General features: G+C 38.3%; 1 protein-coding gene across 2 annotated transcripts in view; it reads right to left on the reverse strand.

Moving 5' to 3' along the window:
• Nucleotides 1-1,058: 1,058 nt before the first annotated feature.
• TNKS2 (tankyrase 2) overlaps nt 1,059-15,772 on the reverse strand; it is a 62,061-nt gene continuing 47,347 nt past the window's right edge. For both annotated transcript variants that reach the window (XM_062215366.1, XM_062215365.1), the window contains 7 exons: nt 14,683-14,803; nt 11,317-11,414; nt 10,084-10,158; nt 7,941-8,046; nt 6,203-6,389; nt 4,062-4,218; nt 1,059-3,197 (listed from right to left, as the gene is read on the reverse strand). In XM_062215366.1, coding sequence (XP_062071350.1) covers nt 3,135-3,197; nt 4,062-4,218; nt 6,203-6,389; nt 7,941-8,046; nt 10,084-10,158; nt 11,317-11,414; nt 14,683-14,803 — 807 coding nt within the window. In that variant the 3' untranslated portion in view covers nt 1,059-3,134. The remainder of the gene's footprint in view (nt 3,198-4,061; nt 4,219-6,202; nt 6,390-7,940; nt 8,047-10,083; nt 10,159-11,316; nt 11,415-14,682; nt 14,804-15,772) is intronic.

Raw genomic sequence — 15,772 nt, forward strand, 5'->3', positions numbered from 1 at the left:
GAATCTGCCAGTTCTCTTGATGAAGAATGGACACCACTACCAATTCTGTAACAGGACAGGACAATAGGTAAAGGCACAGTCAGGAGAACTAATCACAGGAAACTTGGGAAATTTATTTGCATATTTTCTTGCTTCATCAACCTGCAAACAATTGGATCACATCACACATTGGCATGCAAGCTCAGGAAACAACAAACAGTTTAATATTATCCTAAATAAAGCAGAAAGATAGCTGCTGAAATGTATTTCCAAGTCAAATGACTTACGGGTTATTCGCACCAACATTCTCTTATTATGGAAAGTAGAGAATTGATCACACACAAGCATACTGAAATTTGAGATATATTTTCTATAATTCTTTTTTAAAAAAAGATTTATTTAATTAAAAGACAGATAACAGAGTGAGAAAGGAAGGAAGAGAGAAAAAAAGGGAGGGGGGGGCGGAGATCAGAGATCTTCCATCTGCTGGTTCACTCCCCAAATGGCCACAACAGCCAGGGCTGGACCAGTCCAAAGCCAAGAGCCAGGAACTCCTGGTCTCCCACTTTATGAGCAGGAAACAGGACTGGAAGTGGAGTTGTTGGGACTGGAACCAGCATTCTGATATGAGACTCTGAGGTTGCAGCTAGCAGCTTAACCTGTATGCCATGCCAACCTCAGCTACTTTCATCTTAAAAAAATATATGAGTAAGTATTGGTCACAACATTCAACATTTCAAACTTTAAACTTCACTCTTTATCACTATTAGACTAGAACTACTTTGCTTTCCTGCAAATGTGGTTTATTGTAACCTCAATCCATTTTCTCAAAAACCATTCAACACATTTATACTATTTCAGTAATTACTGTGCTACCCAGAAAAACAAGTGAACAGTTTATTAAGAATAAAATGAGGGTATGGAATGTGATACAGTACAAGTAAGACACTCAAGATGGGTATAATAGTACAACTTGCACAACAAATTAAATTTCACTTCAAAAATAAAATCACAAGACAAAAAGAAAAAGCAATTCCATCATTATAAAGTAAGATATTTCATGCAAAGTACTTAAAAAAAAAAAAAAAAAAAAAACCTCATACCCAACCACCCAACACAAAGCTATCTGAAATACTGTCATGCTAACATAGTAACCACAATATAATCATTCATGGAAAAGTGACACACAAATTAAGCAATGGACTAGATGAAATAATACAGTTTGTAGTATTATAAACTCATGGGCTAGAATGATTTTACATGACAAGCAGTTCCAGACTCACTCACAGGGTGAGTAAGATGGGCTAACTGTTGAGAGATATGTAAATACAGACCCCAATAAGTCATCTTATAATCTTCTAATTATAAAACTTGGATACCTAGAGAACTTGAAAAATTTATATAAAATTTGGCATAATTCATTTGTGTTTCAAGAAATGACGTTAGGATCATATCTGCAATTATTAGAGAGCTATATAAAAGTAATTCAAAGTCAGGATTTGACCTCTTAAATAATGATCAAAATTTTTATCACAGAAATAACCCTAGATATGCATTTACTTTGATTAACCATTATTCAGGATGGGAAACATGGTCTTCTAGCACTTTATATTCAAGTGGCTACAAAGGGCCACGTAATTTAGAGACTAAATGGAATATGAAACAAAACAATTGGTAGAGAGGGGAGAATTTCCTCTTTTGCAAAGACTTAAGTGGGTAAAAACCTTTCCTTGATTTCTGAGGGAGCTAGAGTCAACAAAGCAACTAAACTGTCAAGCTGTAATGTGTGTCTCTGTACAAGATGCTTGAGCAGAATTCATGGAAGAGAGTTTTGCCTTAACAAATAGTCAGGAATGGTGTTTTAAGAGATTAGCACTTCCTTCCACAGCTGCCAAACTGAAATACACGCCTGGTCATCAGGAGGTGCACAAACTGGAAGTGTATTTTCAAGAGGGCATGTCACAGAAAGGCAGGAAGTGCCTGTGTCCTCTGAGGGCCAGGAAATGCCTGTGTCACTGCACCTGCCCATTCAGGAGGCCAAGAGACAACAGACACCTGTTTTTTTATGGTTCTGACTCTACCAATGATGCATGGATTGGCTATAGATACAACAATAAGACCAAGAAAAAAGAATAGGGAAAAAATACTTAGAATAAAGAACTACCCATTCCCATTTGCTATTTTTTCCCCCTTTTAGACTTTAGTTAATTAAAACAGAGTGGGAAATTATCCAGAATTACTCTTCCTATCTCTGAAATTTAACTTCCTATTTACAGTTCATGAAAACAACATAATTGCCCATAAGCAAGATTTAGCCTCTCTAAAAGCAAGAGCAATTGCTTTAATTTTTGCAGAATGACATTAGAAAATTTTCCAATGCAAAACCTAGAGTTTGAGGCCAGTAAAGAACCTTCTTTAGTAATCAGAACCTATCATAGTTAGAGCTCTTTGGAATGTGTGTTTTAGAGATACAAAGGCATCACAAATTAGAAATCCCAGAGTATTTATAAAGTAAGTTCTTAAAAAAATTTCTAACAGGAGACACATGTTTCCATCAGCAAATTAAATCTGATAAATCAATCTTCCCCAACAACTCAACATAGCCTCTGGAATCAAACGTGATCACTCAATCGTAACAATGCAAGATGAAGTAGACGAGCAACACGTGTAACTGTAAACCGCTGCAGTCCTAAAGATTTATATTACAAAGCAATGTAAATAAATATTGGGCTAGTACAAAAGCTCTTATTTACAGTTTTACAAATGAAATTGTATTCAGTGTAAATCCTGTGCTTTAAAGAACACAGTACTGTATTAACAAAATGAGTTCTGCTGAGGGCATTACAAGTTTTTGTTAGAATCAATGCATAATGTATAAAAGATTCAAGTTAACTCTGTTCATAATTTAGTACAGACAAAACCCAGTTTAACCTGGAATGGCATCTGTTAAAGTGCTGAAAAACAGGAACTATTTAGAAAACACTGTACATTTTTAAAGCTCTATCAACTCAGAATGTTAAACTTCTTTCACACTTTTTAGCCTTCTGCCATACGCCTGTGGACAAGATTACTTGTTCAGCAAAGAAGTATAACTTAGAGGCCACCAGTTGTCTTGATGATTTTCGTTCAGGGAATTATTTTCCTAAAACAACTATTTATCCATCAACCATACCTTCAGGCCTCACAATCTGGTAAGTAATTAAATATTCAGGATAAGCCTGGAAAAGAAAGATTAATCAGTTATTGGTAAACAAATGATTTGAAAGACAAAGCAGACTTCCCACAGGATTCCTATAGGATCTTTAGGGAGGAGGTTCTAAATTAGTGATGTGGATGTTTAGGGGTATTTTCTCCAAACCTCCTTATCATGATTCCAATCCTTTCCTTTACACGCTCCATCAGCAGGTCTAGGATGAACACTATGGAAACTGTTTTTCCTAACTGAGGTGATTCTGAAACCTACCCTCAGTTCAGAACACTGTTCTAGTACTGCTCCTGACTAGATGTGTGTCACTGACAGCAGGAATTATCAACATATCCTTCTTTGCAACAGACAGATGGGTTAACTATTAAATGCATAAATGTGATTAATTATATTTTATGGGAGCTAAAAAAAGATTTAGTACAACTGGAAAAATATGAATAAGGTCTGTAGAATACATACAGTAATAACAAAGGTATTTTTCTGATTTTGGTAATTTTAGAAGACGTTCTTGTTTTTAGGAAATACACACTCAACTCAAGTACAATTTAAGGGCAAAGAGACATGCCTGTAACTTACTCTCAAACAGTTCACAAAAAATAATATGCTCATATATACAAATGGAGAAGGAAGGTGTGAGTGAGAGAGGATGACAGAGGAAAGGGAGAGAATAAAATGTTAAGATTTGGAAAATTAGGTAAAGGGCAAAAAGGAATTCTCTACTATTTTCATAACTTTTCAAGTCTGAGATTACTTCCACATAAATATTCAAAAAATGCAGGTCTTAAGGCAATGTACTTTGCCAATTTAAGAGGTTAGAAAGAATTTAAAGTGTGTCCAGATACTATTTTTAAATACAGGCAAGAAAAAAAAAAGTTACCTGCTCTCCTCTGTAAATAACATATTCGGCTAAGGCTAGGCCATTGACACTGGGTCGACCAGTGACTGAGTGGTGACCTGGAGGAGAATGTGCCATTTTCATTGCACTAAACTGCAGGAAAGACTTTCCCAAGGTTACTCGGCAAAAGAGCAGCTGTCTATGGTAGAAAAAGGAAAAGATCAGCTTGAAGACAAATCTGACATGTAAATATAAGTTATTATTTGTGTATATGCCATAGCTTTATAATGTATCCATATGTAACACTTACAATTGTTTATACCTTTCTACTCTTAAAAGAACTTTGTAAGAATGTCTTCTACTACCCTTATTGATTTAATCTTTTAACTACAAAACCTGAAAAATGTAATGACCTTATAGAGATTCAGACTTTTAAGATCTTATTTGTAATTCTAGCAAAAACATAAAAATCTTAGGCCAAGAGGGAACAAGGGACAATTCAAGGGGCTTCTAAGTGGTGGCTTGAAAAACTGGACATTCATCCAACTAAGTTGCTTCCATCTTCAAAATATATTTGAGGGGCAGGCTTTTGGCACAGTGGTTAAGATGCCTCTTGGAATGCCTACATGCCATACTGGAGTGCTTGGGTCTGAGTCCCAGCTCAGCTCCAGAACCAATTTCTTGAAAACACCCACCTGGGAGGCTCAAGTGGTTGGTTCCTACCATCCATGTGAGACATCTAGATTGAGTACCTGATCCCTGGCTTTGGCCTGCTCCGGCCTCGGTTGTGGCATTTAGGGGATGAACCAGCAGAGGGGAAATTTCACTTGTCTCTTGCTTTAAAATTACATTTAATACATACATACATACATACATACATACATATATATATATATAGATAAAATATAATTACGTTTATATATATGAGAGAGAGCTAGAGAATCCCATATGCTGATTTACTCTCCAAAGGCCTGCACCAGCTGGGACTCGGCCTGGGGACTCAGGCAGGAACTCAATCTGGGACTCCCATATGGATGTAAGGAACCCACTAACATGAGCCATCACCACTGCCTCCCAGGGTCTGCACTGCTGGGAAGATGGACAAAGGAGCCAGAACAGGAACTAAACCCAGTTACTATGATGTGCAACATAGTTATCTTAATTGGTGTCTTAACTTCTGCTAGGCCAAATGCCCACTCCTGAATGCTAACGTTTTAAAGAACTCACAGTCCTACAGTATTCAAAGGCTACAATAAAATCTCTCTCATGTTCAGTATTCTTTCTTTTTTAAAGAATTATTTAATTTACTTGAAAGGTAGAGAGAGAGAGAGAGAGAGAGAAATCTTCCATTTGCTGGTCCACTTCCCAAAATGGCCCCAGTGGCCAGGGCTAGGTCAGAGTGAAGCCAGGAGCCAGGAGCTTCTTCTGGGTCTCCCACATGGGTGCAGGGGCTCAAGGACTTGGGCCATCTGCTGCTGCTTTCTCAGGTGCATTAGCAGGGAGCTGGATCAGAACTGGGGCAGTCAGGGCTCAAACTGGTGCCCAATTTGGGATGCCAGTGCTACAGATGACAGCTTTACCCACTACTCCACAGTGCTGGCCCCAGTACTTAAAAAAATTTAATTAATTAATTTCATTTTGAATGGTAGAGAAACAGAGATATTCCATTTGCTGGTTTACACCCCAGATGTCTGCAACAGCTGGGGCTGGGCCCAGCTGAAGTCAGGAGTCAGGAGCTCAATCTGGGTCTCCCAAGTGGGTGGCAGAGACCCACGTACTTGAGTCATCACCTGCTGCCTCCCAAGGTGCACGTGAGCAAAGAAGCTGGCATCAGAAGTGGAGTCAGGACTTTAACCCAGGTATTCCCATATGGGACGTGGGCATTCCAAGCAGTTCCTTAACCACTGCACCAGTTGTCCACCTCCAATTTAGCATCCTTTAAAACACTAGGTATTCTAATGATTAAGTGAGTTAATTACATGAGGTACTCAGAAGTGTTTTCCATAAAGGTCATATAATAAATATTAGTTACTATAGCTAATGAGATCCAAATGCAACCTAAAATATATGTATCTTGGACTACTAGCTGTCCACGATATTACCTGGTCCCCCAAATTTCTCAAATATGTAACTAGTTCTTTTCTGATTTTTATCAAAATAAATGAGAATAAATATTCTCTTACCTGTGGCAAATATAACAAGATCTGTCTTTGTGAACTGGACACCCAGTACCTCCTCCAATTCCATATACATACTGATTGCTTTTAGAAGAGTTTTCAGCAAAATAAATCCCAGCTCCAAACATGCCACCTATGTATGCGTGCCTTTCATCAAAGCCTTTATGGATAATTGCATTTACAAAGGGAGAACCTGAAATACACACAAATGGGTAACAATAACTTAAAACTTATCTTAGAAAAAGAACTAAAAGCCTTTTTTTTTTTTTTTTTGGACAGGCAGAGTTAGAGAGAGACAGAGAGAAAGGTCTTCCTTTTTCTGTTGGTTCACCCCATCCCCAAGTGGCTGCTACGGCTGGCATGTTGCGGCTGGCACGCTGCGCTGATCCAAAGCCAGGTGCTTCTCCTGGTCTCCCATGTGGTGCAGGGTCCAAGGACCTGGGCCATCCTCCACTGCACTCCCGGGCCACAGCGGAGAGCTGGACTGGAAGAGGAGCAACTGGGACAGAATCCGGCACCCCGACCGGGACTAGAACCCGGGGTGCCGGCACCGCAGGTGGAGGATTAGCCTAGTGAGCCATGGCGCCGGCTTACTAAAGCCTTTTTGAGGTTAAATTCTTAAATACATACCACAACCACAACAAAGCCAAAACCAATAAAGGTTAACTGTCAGTTCATTATTCTATTTCCTTTACTTAAAAGGGAGACAGAGCTCCTTTCACTGTTTCACTCTCCCAACAACTTATGACATAAATAATCAAAAAGCTTCAAAAAATGAAAATTGGAGTTCATAATTCAACCACAGGTATCACTATGTTAACAGTGAAGTTAAATGTAGTTTTGATGCTCAGAATCAAAATCAGAAAAGGATGAATACAGTTTTCTGTAGTGATCTTCAGGCCTCACTTCAATTTTATATTCAATCAATTAGTTAACAAAACACAATTCTCAGACTGATCTTAAAAAAACATTAACAGTCAACATCCGTGTTTATTTTTGACATTATGGTAATCATATTATAACCATAAACTGTAAATCATAAAATGTACTCCAAAGTTCAAAATATGAATGTAAATCCAAAATTTACTGTCAGATTTTTTTATTTTATTTTTTAAGACTTCTGGCCCCTGTCAGGTTTATTTTTAAAAATGACATGAAGAATATACAAATTACTTAATACTTTATTTTACACAATCTACCCTAAGGAGCCAGCAGTATGGCTGGTTCTTGGCTTCAGATAGACCCAGCTCTGGTCGCTGTGGCCATTTGGGGAGTGAATCAGTGGATGGAAGACCTCTCTGTCTCTCCCTTTGTCCATAACTCTGCCTCTTAAATCAATAATTTTTTTTAAAAAAAATTTATTCATTTGAAAGTCAGAGCTACACAAAGAGAGTAGAGGGAGAGAGGCTTTCCATCTGCTGGTTCACCCCCCAACTGGCTGCAATGGCTGGAGCTGTGCCAAACTGAATCCAGGAACCAGGATCCTCCTCTGGGTCTCCCACATGGGCACAGGAGCCCAGGGATCTGTGCCATCTTTCACTGCTTTCCCAGGCCACAGCAGAGAGCTGGACTGGAAGTGGAGCAGCCGGGACTCGAACTGGTGCCCATATGGGATGCCAGCACCGCAGGTGGTAGCTTTAACTGCTATGCCACAGTACGGGCCCCAAATAAATGTTTAAAAAAGACATCTACTCTAAAATACAGGACAGTAGTCAGTAGTAGAGTTAAGGGAAAGCAATCTCACCATGAAACAGCATCCTTTCATTTGCATGGTTGTGGTTTTCTTCAGAGACTTCTTTTCTCCGGTGAGTATATCTCTCCCATAGTTTCTTATTACAAACTTTCTGAATCTATCAAAAACAAACCAGAAAAATAAAATCTTCAGGTCTTAATCTTTACTTAAATACTTCATCTTAACCAAAATATGGGATACATAATTAGTCAGAAGAGAAGCACAACTTTTCTCTGAAATATAAAACATGTATCATTTTAGCCAACTGAAAACACTGTGTCCCAATCATGAAGTTGGAAATCAAAAATGCCCAAGGCAGAAAGGCTACATATGGCCACATGGAAAGACTGAGACTACCGCTAAGTGATTACAGCACTTCCATTCTCATTAATTTAAAATTAGAAAACACCCCGAATCAGAAATGCGGAGTTCTTTATCAAGCATTAGAAAGAGAAGGTTTCTTCCTCCCTGCTTTATCTAGCTCAAAGTACTATCTTAATCTGTTGTAATTCTGCCTTTTAAATAAATTAGATCTTAAGAAAAAAGAAGACATTTACCACATTTTAATTCCAATTGTCTCATTTTTACAATTACTACTGAGAATTTTTCCATGTAGTTAACGCGAAGTCATTTCGCATCCAAGTATGGTATCTAATTTGGATTGCTACAGCTCAAGAAAAACAGCAAAGCTGGAAAAGGTCATCAGAAAAGTAACTGAAATCAGCAAGAAAGGATTCTCACAGAATAATGCAAAAATATTTTTAAAGGTTGTTTCCCAGAAAAGATGAACAGAAAGTACTATTGAAGTTTATAAAAAGGTGGAATGTCTGGGGATTCCTAGAAACCTGTAGTGGTCACAGTCAGGATTTAAGAAAAAAAAATACCGGGGCAGGTGTTTGGCCTGGCAGTTAGGGTACCTGCTGGGATACTCATACCCCATACCAGAGTGCTTGGATTTGAGTCTTGGTTCTGCCCAGTTCTAGCTTCCTGCTAATGTGCACTCTGGGAAGCAGCAGGTGATGGCTCAGTAGTTGGATCCCTGCCACCCATACAGGGGACTTGGATTGGGTTCCCAGCTCCTGGCTACAGCATGGACCAGCCCATTTGTAGACATCTGGAGAATGAAACAATGGATAGGAGCTCTTTCTCTTTGTCCTCCTATCTCTTAAATAAATAAAACAAGCCACGAACATGAGTGGGCACCGTGGCACGGTGGGTTAAGATGCCAATTGGGACATCCAGATCCCATATTTCAGTGCCGATTTGAGTCCTAACTACTCTGCTTCCAATCCAGCTTCCTGCTGATGTGCCTGAGAAGGCAGTGAATGATGATCCAAGTATTTGGGTTCTTGCCATGCAGGTGGGAGACATGATGGGAGTTCCAATCTTTGGTCTTACCCAGCCCTGGCTGCTAAGGCCATCTGGGGGAATGAACCAACAGATGGAAGATCTCTCTATAACTTTCAAATGAATAAATCTTAAAAAATTATTTTTTAAAAAGCATGATATAACTACAAAGATGGGGGTCCTTTTGTAAACCATAAAAAAGATAGTTTTTTAAATTTTGTTATAATAGAGTTAGTTTTTTTAATTTTGTTACAATAGAGTATTGTAATGATGTTTTAATGTTTAAAGTCTGGAAGCTACAGGATTTATTATTACCCTGTGATAAAGCATAATGCCAAACTTGAGTATGTTCAACAAGGCTGAATTATTATGGCTTATTAAAAGATCTATTCGGCATGGGGCCGGTTCTGTGGCGCAGTGAAAGCCCTGGCCTGAAGTGTCAGCATCCCATATGGGCGTTGGTTCTAGTCCCGGCTGCTCCACTTCTGATCCAGCTCTCTGCTGTGGCCTGGGAAAGCAGTAGAAGATGGCCCAAGTCCTTCGGCCCCTGCACCAGTGTGGGAGACCTGGAAGAAGCTCCTGGTTTCAGATTGGTGCAGCTCTGGCTGTTGTGGCCATCTGGGGAGTGAACCATCAGATGGAAGACCTTTCTCTCTGTCTCTGCCTCTCTCTGTAACTCTTTCAAATAAATAAAATATATCTTAAAAAAAAAAAAAAGATCTGTTCGGCTGGACACATTATATTCTTATGAAACTTCAAACTCTAAAAACTATAGTCTCAGGAAACTTCATTTTCACTAATACATTACCTTTAGAATATTATATCTATTGAAGATTCCGCCTGCATGACCTCCATCTCTGTGTTCACGGACTGTACTTTGCATCTGGTTGAAAAATAATTTGAAACATGTGCATTAACTTTTATGTCTTCTCTTATATTAGAACAAGGTTCTCTACTGATTTTATTTTTGATAATATAAAACTTATAACATTCTTATTGTTTACAGATATGGGATTTATAAACTTGTGAATGTTATATTCTAGACATATTTACTAATCAGTCTGGAAACTATAGGAGGGCATTATATAATTCGAACTAAAGGAACAAGAGTATGCAAGATGAGCTACACATATAAGGCTAACTACTTGACATGCTAAAACAAAACAATGATTTGTTCCTATTGATTTTGGTCTACTAAAGCATAGCATGTGTTTCCTCAAGAGCTAGTTAACTGAGTTTTAGAACTAAGTTTCACTCAACTTTGAATCTCTGCTCAACTTACATATGAGGTATGTTTTCTTCAAAGTGTAAGGAGGTATAAGGAGGGTACTATTCAAACATTTCAGTTGATCCAAAAGTTCTTTACAGAGAAAGCTGGAAGAAAATCCTGCTGGGCAAGTAGTATTCACCTGTTCTGGGTCTTGTCTGAGATACTTGGCTTTGCAACTCCTTCATGAAAGGAGGAAAAGTTATTATTTACTTTCAAAAGACAGCAACCTCTTTACCAATGTAATTCTGTGTTAGTATTAACTGTAGTGCTGAAAACCAAGTAACTGCAGTTAAGATGATCGAGGAAGTAGATTTCAATGTTAAAAGCTGATTTTAAGATTTTTCCAGATGGTGGACTGGCATTGTGGTGCAGCAGGTTAAGCCACTACTTGTGATGCCAGCATCCCATTTCGGAAGGCCAGTTACAGTCCTGGTTGCTCTGTTTCCAACACAGCTTCCTTCTAATGTGCCTGGGAAGGATCTGGATCCCTGCCACTCATGTGAATTCCTGGTTCCTGGCTTTGGTCTGGCTCAGATCTGGCTATTGTGGCCATGTGGGGAGTGAACCAGCAGATGGAAACTCTTTCTTTGTTGCACTGCTTTTCAAATAAAGTTAAACTTAAAAAAAAGTTTTCCAGGTGGTAGAAGGACAATTTTAAGGTCACAATCCATGTTCAAACAAATCCGGAATGTCCAAGAAATTCAGCAATGGAACCAATAACACAAGCAGCAGGATTTATCTTTTCCAGTCATTTAAGGTATATAAACATACCTCTTCCTCCACAGACTGAAACTCTTTATCATCAGGAGACAGATCTATGAGAATTGTTCCACTGCCTGAGGTGTTCAAAGTTAAATATGGGTTAAGACCTGTAAAATGAAATTTGAAGGTAAAGAAAAATGGCCAATAAAACAATTAACACCAACCAAAAAATAACCACTGGATTTATTACTAATTTTTACAAACCTTTATTTTGGAATAATTTATAGGAACAGATTATTTGCAATAGATTTATAGGAAAGTAGAGTTCCTGCGTACCATTCACCCAACTTCCCCTTAAGTTACCATTTTATACAACCACAACACATTGTCAAAACTGAAGTGAAACTCAGACTTCATTTGATTTCCCTACCAATGTCCTTTCTCTGCTCCAGGATAGAAATCAGGACTTATTACCACATTGAGACTACCAATCTTTGACTTGATAGTTTTAAGAGTTTTGTAGGAGTATTTCAGGAAATCTTTCATTCTTAATGAGTTAATAAAACATTTTCTTCTTCATGTAACTTCCTTTACTAAACATGCAGCACTTTCAGCACTTAATCCCTTTAGTCTTTGTGTAAATATAAGGAAGAATTTTGAAACGTGCAGTTGGTTCATGTAATTTTAAAACCTGAAAAGATAAGACTATAAAGTTTATTACCTAACTACTGAATGCTTTGTCTGACCCATAATGGATGGATTCTTTATTTCAGCTAAGAATTTGTCACATTTTCTGAATGTCAATGGTTAGGATAAACCCATCACTTTTTTGTCATCTTTGCTTTCACAAAAGCTTTTTTAATGTAATTTTCAGTAGAATTTTTCAATTTCTTTGACATATTTGCAACATAACTCTCCTTTAATCTCTACAAGCTTTCTATAACAACAGATCAAGGGTTAAATCCTTTACTACTGGGTCAGTGCCCAGAGGGTTTTCTCTGGAGAATGAGAGCACCAGTTTCATTCTGAGGTATGGTCTCAAGAATAGAACTATCACCACAAGCCAGATTCTCATACAGACTAAGAGTAGTTGCGTTACATTATCTGCAGGAATTATGGAGACCATCTGGAGAATATTTTACAGAATCAAGACTGACAAGTACTTGACTAAGGCCCAAGAAGATGTTTATTAACACTGAAAGATCAGCTCCAGTAATGTAGTGACTCAGTGTGCTGAATGATAGGTAAGTCAGCAAAATTAAAGACTCAGAAGAGAAGGTAGCTACTGGTTCCCCTTTGCAAATCAGGCACAACTTTGAAATACTGGCTTCAAATAAAGATGGGGAAGGTGTAATCTTGTGTAGGAAACTGATCCTGATATGCTGGATCAGACACAGCCATTCTGTCCTAGGACAGTTTCTTCTAGTGGGAATGAGTGCTTCTATCTAACTGTAGCTTTATGTTTCAGTGACAGCAGGGCTACAGAGAAGGCATGGAGTCACTTATGCTTCTTGGAGGCAGTATCTTTAATTTGTATACTTTTAATGCAGTCCTGGTAACTATGATGTGTTTAATACACAAAAACAGGTTCAGACATTGGTACACACGCTTGGCTGAGCAGTCAAAGGGGTGAAGCCTCTAAATCAGAATTTTGCACAGGCGGAAGGAAAACGGTAGAGGTTTGGGTGGCCCTGGATAGCCGATCCCCCGCTGGCAGACATACTGCACATTGAGATTGGGATCAGGTGAGGAGAGCCCTTGTCCTGGGAACTGGGTGCCACCAGAAGAGGAGCTGCAATCTAGCACTACCCACAGCGCTTGTTTGTGATGAACCTGGTGCTAAACCACTCACAGATGACCTACTTCTGGGTTGGGTTTCGTGCATGGCAGAGCAGCTCCCTCCATAAGTCAGTCCTTGACACCAAGGTTTGTAAGATAAATATAAGATTAAAAAATTTACAAGAAAAAACAAACCTGTCTGCCTTACTTTTTCACCCTGTCTCTTTCCTAAAGACCCCTGTTATTCCAGTACTCCCCTGTAACTGCTATCACAGCAGACTGGTATTTTTCCAGGAGAGTCACAATGGTGGTCTACAACTATTTGCTCTATTTTTAATGTTATTTATATTGTATGCTGATATTCTAGGAAGCCATGGGTTCCTGCCGATTCATATTCTAAAATTTTATTATCCTTGAACGAGCCAAGACTATCTCACATTTAAAACACTCTGCTCTGGTCACTACCAAGCAAGTAAGGTACATCTACCTTACAATGATGTCATTCTAGAATATCAGTTTAAAACATTCATTAGCTACCATTACCTAATTTTGGATGTGCTCTTATTTCTTCAAGAGGTGGACTCTGGTTAGCACATATTCATCCCTAAAAATTCCTTCATTTCTGCAAAAGGCAGTTTCTCTTTAACCCTAGTTGCACAGCCAAGACTTTAATCATAAGATGCTTTTGAAAAAGAGGTTAAAACAAAACAATTCATCTTTCTAAACCCAGACCTGGTACACATGAAGTGTATTTTTGCTAAACCAATGTTAAGGAGTATTAAAATAATTTTTCAACTTTTTTTTGGTTTACTTTCCTCAGCTGCAACAATACTGTTTTCCAGTATTTTTATTCCATGAGTTCTTATTTTTAGCTGTTTAAGAAACTTACTACAGGGGCTGGTGTTGTGGCGCAGTGGGTTAAGCCGCTGCCTGCAGTGCTGGCATTCTATATGGATGCCGGTTTGAGTACTGACTGCTCCAATTACAAACCAACTCCCTGCTAATGTGCCTGGGAAAGCAGTGGAAGATGACCTGAGTGCTTGGGCCCTTGCAACCCACGTGGGAGACCCAGAAGAAGCTCCAAGAAGCTCCTGGCTTCAGCCTGGCCCAGCCTTCACCATTGCAGCCATTTGGGGAGTAAACCAACAGGTAGAAGATCTCTCCCTCCTTTCCTTTTTCCCTCCCTCTCTCTTTCCCCTCCTCCCTCCCTGCCTCTCAAATAAATAAATTTTAGAGAGAGAGAGAGAGAGAGAGAGAGAGAGAGAGAGAAAATTTACTACTTCATTTTATGAGCCAGCCTAAAACCTATCATTACCTATTCTATTACCACAGGAAATGAGTTAATTCATGTTTCAGATACTTTAGAATTATAAAATAACTGTCAGGAATTATCTCATCAAATTTCCTAATATTCAACAGCTACAGCAATCCCAAAATTTCTGAACAGCCCAAAAATTTTACTAAGATTCACACAGTGAACAGCAGCAGCTCAGAAAGTTTAGTGGATATTAGGTTTCCTAAATCCTAATTAGTGTTTTTCCTGTTAAACAGATTCCATTATTCAGTCACACAGATTCAAAAACTATCATTTCATGCACGAGGGCCTGCCTTTGTGCAAACTGTTAAACTGATGACAAACATTATTAAATGAAATACCTTGCTGTCCAGAGATAAGTCTCTCAACTCCTTTAATTAGCTTGTGTCTATGTCCATAAGCATTGATTCCAATCTCCTTCAGCTCCTTGTGTCCCATCTCAACAAGCACATCCAAAGTGATCTTACAAAAAAGAAGATGAAACTTAGAATGCTTACTCATTTGGTGGGCATTCACATACTGGTATTCTCATATGTGTTAGATTCATGTATTTACTTCAAATTACTTTGAGCAGCTTAGAAATGGAAACAAGTCAGTTGTTAAACTAAAATTAACTGAAAATGAAACGTTGGAGTGAAACGGCAAGTCAAGTCATGAACAACCAAAAAATAATGATTTTCATTTAGGTTAAGAACCTAAACAGAACTAAACTGTTAAACAAAAATGCACTTTCAAATTCACCACTTTTAAGTATGCCACTTTATTTCTCTCACTAAACATTTCCATCATCAGTTTACATCTACTCTTATTTACACAATGTCTTTAATGGTTTCTCCAGAGTCTATACTATACCCATTGTGCAAACTAACAAAATTATTGTTCAAACTAACACTACATTTCAAACAGAAGACACTATTTGGACTTATCCTGTCTTATTTATACATCTTCCCTGAAGCTTTCCCTGCATAGTCCATCTGAAAGTTATCTTTTCCTTCTTTGAATTTCTAAAATTATGCCAAACTTTAATTCTTCACATGTTCTTGTTCTAGGTCCAACAACTCTAAAATTTCTTTAAGGTACAAATCTGCAGTAACTATATTTTCTGAACAAATCAGCAAATGTATTCTGACATAGTATTTTAAACTGGGACTGCTCAGAAAGGCACGGATATATTGTTGGCATGTCCATATACCTTTCCATAGCAGTTAGCAAAGCGTAAGCTTAGAGGGAGTAGCAACTGACACAACAGAGCTGAACAGAGAGTTCAAGGATAACTTATTCCAGTGATTGAATAAGCTAAATTTTCCATTCAAGAAAGCTATTGTACTAAACCACCATCACCACTACAAAATCCACCTTTATACGCAATTCATGTAATTGTAAATTCCAAGATAAATCAAATTAGGACAGTGGCTGATTTCCAGTTTCTTT

The sequence above is a fragment of the Lepus europaeus genome, chromosome 17 (assembly GCF_033115175.1).
Source record: "Lepus europaeus isolate LE1 chromosome 17, mLepTim1.pri, whole genome shotgun sequence".
Classification (NCBI taxonomy): Eukaryota; Metazoa; Chordata; class Mammalia; order Lagomorpha; family Leporidae; genus Lepus; species Lepus europaeus.